The sequence below is a fragment of the Calidris pugnax genome, unplaced genomic scaffold (genome assembly GCF_001431845.1).
Source record: "Calidris pugnax isolate Ruff unplaced genomic scaffold, ASM143184v1 scaffold44, whole genome shotgun sequence".
Taxonomy (NCBI): domain Eukaryota; kingdom Metazoa; phylum Chordata; class Aves; order Charadriiformes; family Scolopacidae; genus Calidris; species Calidris pugnax.
Genome location: NW_015094506.1, coordinates 16,102,742 through 16,113,403, shown reverse-complemented (window position 1 = coordinate 16,113,403; position 10,662 = coordinate 16,102,742). Strand labels below are relative to the sequence as shown.

The following is a 10,662-nucleotide window of genomic DNA, read 5'->3' as shown; positions in this document are numbered from 1 at the left end:
CAAAATTCAAGTTGCTTGTGTGATGGGGAAATTGGACGACCTAATTCAAATTAATTTTCAGTTACATTTAATAGGAGTTTTTCTCGATAAAGGGCTTACTATGCTGTGCCCAGGTTACTGTGAGGAACCAAATCTGTTTACCCTAGCACTAAGTGCCAGAAAGAAGGAACTTCTTACTTTGTTTCCTGTTTAGAAAAAAACACCTGTTGACAGCTGAAGGAGCATCTGGCTTCTAAACTTCCAAGTTTCCCAATTCCTTAAGTCCAGTTAAAACTCTTAAAAGGATGACAACAACAATTTCGTAATGACATTCCTCTCTTAAACTAAGTTTTCATTTGTGCACCTTACCAGTAGATTGATCTCGCCTCTGCGTTTTTCCAAACATTCCCAGAGCAGTAGTGAAGAATCTAAAGATTAAAAGAAAAAATGACTGTAGTAAATGTGAAAATGTTTTAAATAATCAGCAGACTTTTTTCTTTCTTTTTAATTGCTACCATCACTAACGGTATAGGGCAAACATCCCTGGGGAACTCCAAAGCATGTAACACCAAGGTATGGCTCCCCCTGGATAGTCAGAAAATTAAATGAGAAACACAAGGGATGGATAAAGGTCAACATTATATCCCTTTTTAAAGGTAGAAAACTAAATCACAGGGAAATTAAGTGACCGGTCAAAGGTTGAACAAAAAGCAAGTTGCAGAGCATGGAAACTGAGAAACTGTATCTTATGTTCAGCTCCTTAACTTCAAGACTACCCTTTTTTTAATCTGAGGAGGAAAAAAAAAAAACTCAGTGCTGGAATACCAATATCAAAATTAGTTTCAATGAGAACAGTCTGAATTTCTCTGTCTCATCCAAAACTGGATATTGTTCTACCTCATCAAAGCAGAAGTGAAATCCATTCCAACAACAACACTGATTTGGTCAAAACAAAATCACAACTACTCTTTCAGATTTTTGTTCTCTGAAAAAACAGTTTGCAATCAGTTTTGGAGAAACAGTCAAGTCAATGATCCATTTCATTGTAGCTTTTGAGGAATGAACAAAAATGCCACAATTCCCTTCAGAAAAAATGAAGTTAGAAGCTACATTTGAGAGATTTGGTATTTCAAGGGCTTTATCCGCTCTTCATCCGTTCTTGTGAGTTTCTATGAAAAAGCATACACATATGTGCATATACATGTATACATGCATATATACACACACAGAAATGTACTTAGTTATCCACACAAATATACATACATATGTGTGTACTTATAGATGTATACATACATATAGATATGGACATATATTTACACAAACAAACAGAAGTTACATGGGATTTAAGGAACACAAGGCAGCACAGGGAAAGAGGCAAACAGTCCATTTTCCCATACCTTCTCTTTCTTGATATAAAAAAAGCCTAGACACAATGTGACATTACACTAAAAGCTAACAGAGATCACAAGCTCCATTTCTGTCTCAGGGGCTAGGAAGCTCTATATACCTTGCCAGGCCCAAGAGATTAAACTGCAGCTACACCACATGCCTGGGCTTTGCTTGCCCTAAACACTGTCAAGGACAGTGGCTGTCCAGAGAGCACCATCAAACCGTAATCCAGTCACCTGGAATCACTCCTGTCACCTCACGGGCAACATGGGAAAGTTCAGATTAAAAGGCTAAGCCGAGGTACAATAACTGTGGGTGCTTCAGCACTACAGCAAGGCTCTGCCTTGGCAACCTTCCCCCTGTGTGTAGAGGAACAGTGAGCTTGGCTCCTAACCTTGGACTGGCCGGGGTGGCTTGGGTCACAGGAATGGCATGCTTCAAGGGAGGAGGGGGGGAGAAGGGGGAATAGCAGGAGCTTCTTCTGAAAATATTAACCCGTCTATTTGGAGAGTGATGGCTGCCTTTGAAATCTCTCCTTATAGATCTATACTTAGCACCAGGGCAAGGAGCGTGCGCTGAGGGTGTGAGGGGTGGGCTGGGGGAGGGCTCCCTGTGCAGCCCTGAGCCTTTGTCCTCCAGTCATGTCCCTGCGGGTTCTGCAGTGGGGACCGGGTCACCTGCTGTGCCCGGACAGGCTCTCGAGCCCCCACCTCGCCTCCCTTTGCTGCACCATGAGCTCACGGGATTTTGGGGGAGGGGAGAACTTGGGTTGTATTTTTCTTTTTCACTTGTTTGCCTTTTTTTTTTTTTTAATTTTATTTTGCCTCCCTCCCCTTGTGCCCCCCCTCCCCCTTCTAAATAGGAGATGTTCTCAGGACAGCGCCCAGGAGACTGGCTGGAATCAGTTTTGGAGGGTGATGCACCGCGACAGCTAAAAGTTGGATAGGGTTTCAGCAGCTCCTATATAAAGCAGGGGAGACTTATGTCACTGCACTAATTAAATTCCATCTGGGTTGTTCCTCGGGGTGTTTTTGAGCCTGCCACCCAACTCAAGCAGGCAGAGAGGCCGAGGGACAGCATGATGATGGACCTTTTTGAAACTGGCTCCTATTTCTTCTACTTGGATGGGGAGAATGGAGCCCTGCAGCAGCTGGAGATGGCCGAGGGATCCCCGCTGTACCCAGGCAGCGATGGTACCTTGTCCCCTTGTCAGGACCAAATGCCGCCAGAGGCCGGCAGTGACAGCAGCGGAGAGGAGCATGTGCTGGCACCCCCGGGACTACAACCCCCTCACTGCCCTGGCCAGTGTTTGATCTGGGCTTGTAAAACTTGCAAGAGAAAGTCAGCCCCTACGGACAGACGGAAAGCAGCCACCCTGCGGGAGAGGAGAAGACTGAAGAAGATCAACGAAGCCTTCGAGGCTCTGAAAAGGCGGACTGTGGCGAACCCCAACCAGAGGCTGCCCAAGGTGGAGATCCTGAGGAGCGCCATCAGCTACATCGAGAGGCTGCAGGACCTCTTGCACAGGCTGGATCAGCAGGACAAAATGCAGGAGATCGGGGGGGACCCCTTCAGCTTCAGCCCCAAGCAGGGAAATGTAAGCGCTGCCGCTTGATTCCTCCCGCCACCCTGGCACCCAGCTGTGAAACAGCCATGCCCGTCCCCTCCCCTCCTCTGCGGCGGCCCGGGCGGGCCGGAGGGGCGCGGAGGGGGCTCCTCCAGGAACAGTGGAGCTCCTCTCCGGCCCGCCCCGGGGAGCCGCCGTCCACCTCACTAATACCCGTCCCTCTCCCCGCCGTCCCCCCCCCCCCCCCCCCCCCCCCGTCTGCCGCAGATCCCCAGTTCGGACTTCCTCAGCACCTGCGGCTCCGACTGGCAAAGCGTTTCTGACCATTCCCGAGCCCTAGGAGTCAGCCCCAAGGAAGGTAACTCGCACCGCGGCCGCCGTCCTCCCTCAGCGCGGCGGGGCGGCCGCCGCTGGGCCCTGCTCACCCTCACCCGCGCGCCCTTCCCTTCCCCTAACGGCCTCTGGCCCCCAACGGTCGCGAGCCCCTAACGGCCTCTGGCCCCCAACGGTCGCGAGCCCCTAACGGCCTCTCACCCTCCGGCGCCCGGGCTCTCCGCCCGCCGCCAGCCCTGCCCGGCCAGGAGGCACCGTTTGCTCCTTTAATCCCTTTTCTCTCGTTGAGCAGGAGGCTCCGCCGTCGAGTCGTCGGCCTCCAGCAGCCTTCGGTGCCTTTCTTCCATAGTGGACAGTATTTCTTCCGACGAGCCCAAACTGCCCAGCGCGGAGGAAGTGGTGGAGAAATAAAGCCGGTTGCTCTGGTAGTATATTTAACGGGGATGGAGCCCCCACCCCCTTCTCTCTAAACTAAGTAACGAAGCAAATTAACACAGTGGAAAGCCCAGGCAGGGGCCTTGTTAAGGTCGAGTCAAGGTACACCTACCCCAAAGAAAATGGCTCTCACTGACTGGAGCCAAACAGACTTTCCCCCTTTTCCTTTCCTCTTTGTCCTCTTTTTCTTTTTTTCCCCCCTGAGTTTTGTTTTCTTTAAATTGTGTTGCGTAGACCACCTCTCTTTTTTTCTTCTTCTTTTTTTTTTTTTTAATTTAAGATACTTACCTGTGTACCGGTGATCCGCTTTGTCTGAGACTCACCGGCAAGTTCATTCCTGTCTGAGTGAAGCTGTTGGTTGCATTTCGTGTTAGTCGTATTTAAAGAGTTCCTGCATCATTTCGTTCCTGTAAATAATTTTAGTACCGTCTTTTCTTTTGTAAACATAACAAATATATATTTAAATGGTGGAATGTGATATTGTATATAAGAACAGATGGATTTCTTGAGTTATAAAATAAAGCTCTTTGTGTTACAGTGTTTCCCCCCCCTCGTAATTAAATAATAACCCGATCCCGGAGTTAAAACTGACTTCAGCGACACGAGGAGTCAGACGTGCCGCCGAGCCACGACCCGAGTGACCGGGAGGCAGCACTCAGGAGAGACTTTTTTCCTTTGTTGAGAGAGGAGTGTCTCTCCTTAATTCGCGGTGTTAATTACCCGCCGCCTCCGCCCGCTCCCGGGGAAGGCGGGCCGGCACGGGTGGGTGCCGGGGCAGGACCCCCGCAGCCCGTTTCCCCGCAGTGCCCCAGCTGACAGCGTAGCTCCCCCAGGCAGGGACGCTTCTTCAGCCTCGCCCCGCAAATGGTGGGTGAGCTTAGAAAGGGAAGCGCAAAGAGCCGCCCCCGGTCCCGTAAAAGAAGGAGGTTCAGCGCGTCTCACCTTCTCCTTTCGGCAGCGGAGAACTTGAACTCAAGTCCGGTCTGCGGCAAAACTGCTGGGCCTGGTACCCGAACCGGGGGGCGGCGAGCGGCTCTGGCAGGAGCCCGGTGCCCTGGGGCCGTGGTTCCCTGCCGGGAAAGGTGACTCCCCTCGACTGCCTTCAGCCTGAGGGAGAGGAGAATGGGGTCCCTCAGGGAGGAAAGAGTTAAGCGGCCGAAAAGGGGCTGGGGGTGGGGGTAACAACAGCTGAAGCCTTTCACTCCGTGATGTAAAAATCCACGGCCGCTGCGAGGATGGTGGAGCGGAGCCGCTCGCCGTTGGGCTGTTGGTGCCCCGGGAAGGGGCGAGCAGCCGGGACCCCCGCTCTGCCCCGCACACGTCCCGAGGGACGCTGCTGCAGCTCCGGCCCGCGGGCGCTCGCCTCGCCGGCTTTAACCCGTGATTTATTTTTTGTTTTCGTTGTTTTGTTGTGGTTTTTTTTGTTTGTTTTTTTTTTTGAAAGGTCACCGCCACGTTTCGGGAAGGTCTCCCCTTTCTCGGCCGGCTCTGGCATGGGTACGTCCTCGGAAGGGGAAGAGAGTTCCCTGGCGGTGCCCTCCTGCCTGCCCTTCGGTGCCACCGTGGCCAGCCTGGTTTTTAAACCGGTTAAGTATTCACTCTAATTGCCCGCTAATGAGATACTCCGTTGTAAGGAGTTGTAAGGAGTAATTACAACGGCGGCGGCACGGTGTGGTGGGCACGTCGTGTGATACCACAGTTCCCCCCACTTTTTCTCGTTTCAAATAAACCCTTTTGCCTCGGGCAACTCGGGGGCGCTTCAGAAAGCGGCGCTTCGGGGAACGCGGGTTGTCGCCCGCAAATCTCTGCCTTTTGGCGGAAAAGCGAAGACAGGTTCCTTCTGTAGCGAAGGGACTCGACTCGATGAGCAACAGAGCGTTTCGGATAGAGTTAGCAGCTCGTCGCCTTCCTTCAGGATTTGTTCCGATCCCCGCCGGGTCCGAGAGGAGGGCTACGGGCAGTTCTTTCGCCCCATAGAGCCCCGCAAGGAGCCGCCTCCCGCAGCAGGGCAGGAGCGGTGCGGAAGCAGCCCCGAAACCACGGTGTCAGACCGACACCCCGCCAGCCCTGCTGTCGGGTCTGCCCTCGGCCCAGCCTTTCCCCGGTCGGACCCCCACGGCAAGGTCTCCTCCGGGGGCAGGGTAACTGGGGCGATTGTTTGCCTACGAGGAAGGGGTTTGGTAGGGTGTTTTTTTTTTTTTTTTTCATTAAATAAAGAAAATACCTCCCGAAGAGACTCTCCGTGACCCCCGCGGCTGCGGCTGACATGCTGGGCTTCCCACTGAAGGTCCTCAGTGTGTTTGCAATTAAAATGTTTGTGTTTGATATTAATAACGATAATCTTTACCTAAGTCCCCAGCCAAAGCAAACAGGGCCCTGGGATCACAAAATCAAAGAGTAATAACTGGGTAAGGACGAGAGGTTTGTGATTTAATCAAGTCTTTTTCCGGAGAGGCCACGCACAAAGTCAGAGAAGTTTTTACACGGATGTGGGTGCCCCCCCGCCGCCCCCCTCCTTCCCGCTCCAGTTGATTTAAGGGCAGAGAGGCGGGTTGCGGCGCTGCTCCCGCAAAGCCCAGGCTGAGCAGCGGCCTCCCTCACCTCTACCTGCCCCGCTCCGCCAGGGATCCACCTGCTCCCCTCCCCGCGGGTGCGGGAGCACCGCCAGCCCTCCCGCCCTGCGGGCACGGCGGGGCCCGGCCCGGCGCCGCCACCGCCCGCCCCAGGGGCTTGCGGGGCCAGGGAGCGATGGGGAGGGGAGACGGGGTGCGGGCAGTGCCGCTGCCTTGTCACCGCTCTGCTCTGAAGTGACGCGACCGAGTGTTTAAGGCCTTTTTTTTTTTTTTTTTAATTATTTATTGTGCTCCTTTATTTTTCTCCGGAAAACCGCCCGCAAGCCGGAGAGCGAGGCGGGCAGCCAGCAGCGGGATGTTTTCTGAGGTCGAAGGTGAGGCGGGCAGGCGTCGACCCAGCAGCTATTTCCACGGGGAAAATTCCTGCTTGGATCGGTGCTGCCTCGGGGGAACCCGTACGATTTTTCCAGAGCTTCCACCTCTCTGTGGAGAATGAGCCGGGGAATGGGAGCGGGGGGCAGGGGAGGGAGGAGGTTGAATAATTGAGCCATGTGCTCGCTGGGACGTCCCTCCAATAGCAGGAACTAGCGACTTTTCCCAGTCTCAAGGCTGCTAAAAACCCCCTCGTGTCCCTTTGATCTCTCCTGGGAGTCCCAGAGTGCCAGCAGAGGCCAATGCCTTCTTCAGCTGTCTTCTATACAAATCCCTCTGGCAGGTACTAATGTGTTTACTTAGGTGCGCAGGGTTCCCAGCAATGGGGGGAACCAAACGTTTCTCACACGGCTGGAAGCGCCCGGCCCCGCCGGCCCAACTGGGAAACAGTTTTGCTGGGGGGGAGGCACGGAGGAGTCCTCCCCGCCACCGGCACCGGCACCCACCGACGGCGGGAGGGGAGAGGCGGCACGGAGCGAGAGGGCTGCGACTTCCCGCGTATCAGCCCTCGCCGGCATCATGAAATAAAATACACCCCTAAATAACGCTCTCGCGGCCGGTTGCTCCGTCCTGCGCCGGCGTTCTCTCTCTGGAAGTGGTCCCCAGCCGGAATTGAATCCCTCCTGAAATAGATAGCTGCGGCGCGGGAAGGGTTGGGGGGAGAAACACCATTTAAAGGGGTCCTGACTTGTTCACCGTTGTCTCCCTGCCCGTCCCCAGGAGCGGTGTCTGGTGCTCAGGCTGTTCCCACTTTCCGGATTTGAGCCTCCTGAAACCCAGCACTATCCTCCCCCACCACCATCACCAGCAGCAGCCTCATTAGCCGCCTTGTAATTTGTGTTTTCTCTCCCCTTTCTTTAGTTCCACTCGCCTACTGCACTTTTGCGACTTTGTTTTGAGATCACTTTACCAGAGGAGCCGGGGGCTCTTAAGGGATACTAATTACAGATATTTTTTTTTCCTTCCTGAGTGACAGGCTGTTCCATCTTTTCTTTCCCTTCCCCCAAAATATTCAGGGAAAAATGAAAAAAATTTTCCTAGGTCCTCAAAGACTTTTGGGAAGAGGCACGTTTCTTAACAACCCCAGTGCCGCTGGATTAGGAGTTAAAGCTGCCAGCTGAAGCCCTGCACACCAGGAGAGCGGGGTTGGCATTCTGCACTGGGACATCCACAGTGCAGGCTTGGAGAAAAAAAAACCCTGGAAGGTGATCAGAAGAACTCTGCAACCGGCACTTTAAAGATCAAGTTTATTTGTGCACAAAGCACAAATCTGTAAACAGGTCTATTTTAGCCAGCGCCAACGTGGTAAATCAAATTGTGTGTGTGTCTGTATGCGTGTGCGTGTGTGTACACGCCACTGCCCAGTGAAGAGTTCAAGTTACCGCCGAGCAAACCCCCTCCTGAGGGACGGTTTCTTCAGGAAAACAATAGGGAACTGCCCCGTTTCAGATGTGGCCCAGCTAAACAGCAACCTGCACCTCGGAGGGGCAGAAGCCCGCAAATTCTGAGCTCTCCCCTCTCTGTAACTTTACTCCTTTATCAAACTCTCCGCTTTTCCTACAGTATTCATTTCAAAGGGGGCTCCCCCCGTTTATGGCCCCAAATAAACCGAAGCGGTGCAGATGTAGCCTGCCCCAGCCTTTAGGTGATCATGCATCCGCTCGTAGGAAGGATGGGGTGTGCATGGGGCTTTTTTTAGGGGAGGGAAAACTTTTAGCCTAAGAGTTGAAATCCGCCTTTGGGGGATTTTTTGAGGGGGTGAGGGAGGCAAGGAGCAGCCGAGGTCTCTGCAGCCCCAGCCGCGGCTCCCGCCGGATCGGGAGACTCCCGGGGGTGTGCGCTTGTGCGGGGCAGCTCTCTCCGGAGGGTTCCCTCCCCGCCTTCTTCCCTTAAAGAGCGGCTCCTTGAGACGCCCGGATCGCCGTGCCCTCCGCGTTACCTCTTCCCGAAGAGAGGTTAATTGAAGAATCCTTTTTTTTTTTTTCCCGGACCGGCTCCGTAGCGTTTGAACCGCTGCTGGGTCACTCGCTCTCCGTTAGAGTTAACCCGGGTCACATAATTTTATTCCCAGGTAGGGAAGGTTTCCTTTGCCTTCTCACAACATTTTCCCCAACTACAAAAGCCACCTGGACGAAACCAAAGGATTCCTGCGCGTTAGCAAATGCCTGTTAAATGGCTTCATTACCCCTCTAATGACCCTTGCACCGCTCCGCTCAGCTACTGGTGTGGCTGGGGCTCTGCAAAGCTTTTGTCCCCGGCTTGTGTAAAGTTACTCGGGGATTGCGGGGTTAGAAATTTTACACTTCCAGGAGGGGTTTGTTGCACTGGCAGCTGGGACGCATCTGTAACGGTACAAGTTTGCCTGAAAGCAGAAAATTAGCAAGCCCAAGGCACTGCTCCACTGTTGTGTCTCTAGCAGCAGCGGGTCACAAGAGGAGGAGAAAGAATGGGAAAGGGATTTGTCTCGGGGAAAACACATACAATTTTCTTTTGTGAGTACCTTTCCCTGTGACCCGATCCGGCAGCACTAAAATCTGGGTTTCCCCCCACCTCGTCTCTCCTGGCCGCACGTAGCTGTGCATTTTTGTCCCCTGGTGTGGTGTGTAAACTTAAACGGTTGGTGACACGGCTTTAATTACAGGACAAAGTGCTCCCCAAGATAAATGAATAAATCTTAGGTCTAAAAAAAAGGGGTAAATTGTTTCAGGTTAGACCTGGACCACGGGCTGTGGGCAATAAAGATATGCAAGCAGACACTGTAGGTGCTATGGCCGGGGGGGGGGAGGTCGACATTGATTCCCCCGTGGGGAGAGCCGGTGTCCCTCACGCTGCAGCGGGAGATGGGAGATGGGAACACAGGGACGAGGAATAGCTCTGAAGGAAATGTCAGAAGTTCGTGCGTTGTCCACCGCCCCTTTTCCCCTTTCTATACCAAAATCGCGAATTCCCGGGCTCGGTTTAAACTTCGGAGATGTCGCAATCAGTTCTGGGGAGGTCGTTAATTAGAGAAGTGCCCGGCTCCCGGCCCTCCAAAGGAGCGGTGCGGAGCAAATTGTCTCCTGGGGACTGGAGGGGGCTTGCCCAGACAGCCCCCGGCAGGGGATGTGGTGGGATATGCTAATACAGACCGGCCGCCTCCCTTTACATGCATATATAAGGGCCTCCCGCATCTGCCGAAGGACACTTCGTCTCAGGTCGCTAATTACTGAGGAAATTGCCCCAGCGCGCCGCAGAGCGCCTCGCCGAGAGCCGGTGGCTGCCGCCCCACACGGACGCCTCGGCTGCAGGGATGGAGGTGATGGACAGCTGCCAGTTCTCCCCCTCCGAGCTCTTCTATGACAGCTCTTGCCTCTCCTCGCCGGAGGGCGAGTTCCCCGAGGATTTCGAGCCCAGGGACCTCCCCGCCTTCGGCGCCCACGAACCCCCCGAACCCGCCTGCTCCGAGGAAGAGGAGCATGTCCGAGCTCCCACCGGCCACCACCAGGCCGGCCACTGCCTCATGTGGGCTTGCAAAGCTTGCAAGCGAAAATCCACCACGATGGACCGGCGGAAGGCGGCCACCATGAGGGAGAGGAGGAGGCTGAAGAAAGTGAACCAGGCTTTTGAGACCCTGAAGAGATGCACCACTGCCAACCCCAACCAAAGACTCCCCAAAGTAGAGATCCTGAGAAACGCCATCAGATACATCGAGAGCCTCCAGGAGCTCTTGAGGGAACAGGTAGAAAACTATTATCACCTGCCGGGACAGAGCTGCTCCGAACCGACCAGCCCCACTTCCAGCTGCTCCGATGGGATGGTAAGAGAGGGGCAGGAGCGATGGGGCTGTGGGGACCCCAGGAAGGCCCGCGGGCAGGATCCCAGGAGGTCTGGGACGGGCCGAATGCAGCCGGGCGTCAGAAAAAGGCGGACGGTTTGGGTTAAAACAGGCCCTTTCTCAGATTTAACTCTGAGCAT

At 53.9% G+C, this 10,662-nt stretch overlaps 2 protein-coding genes across 3 annotated transcripts in view; both read left to right on the top strand.

Annotated features, from left to right (window-relative positions):
• Positions 1-2,382: 2,382 nt before the first annotated feature.
• On the top strand, positions 2,383-4,220 carry MYF6 (myogenic factor 6). 2 transcript variants are annotated; one of them, XM_014963500.1, is made up of 3 exons: positions 2,383-2,965; positions 3,203-3,293; positions 3,561-4,220. In XM_014963500.1, the coding sequence occupies exons 1-3, from the start codon at positions 2,447-2,449 to the stop codon at positions 3,677-3,679; spliced, it is 729 nt and encodes a 242-aa protein (XP_014818986.1). In that variant the 5' UTR covers positions 2,383-2,446; the 3' UTR covers positions 3,680-4,220. The 2 variants fall into 2 exon arrangements, with proteins under 2 accessions (XP_014818986.1, XP_014818985.1); XM_014963499.1 differs by lacking the exon at positions 3,561-4,220 and having other exon boundaries at positions 3,203-3,518.
• Positions 4,221-9,905: 5,685 nt separating this feature from the next.
• The window catches only part of MYF5 (myogenic factor 5), a 1,697-nt gene continuing 940 nt past the window's right edge, over positions 9,906-10,662 (top strand). Inside the window, exon 1 of the mRNA XM_014963510.1 lies at positions 9,906-10,504. Within this exon, the coding sequence (XP_014818996.1) occupies positions 9,998-10,504 (507 nt within the window). The 5' untranslated portion in view covers positions 9,906-9,997. The remainder of the gene's footprint in view (positions 10,505-10,662) is intronic.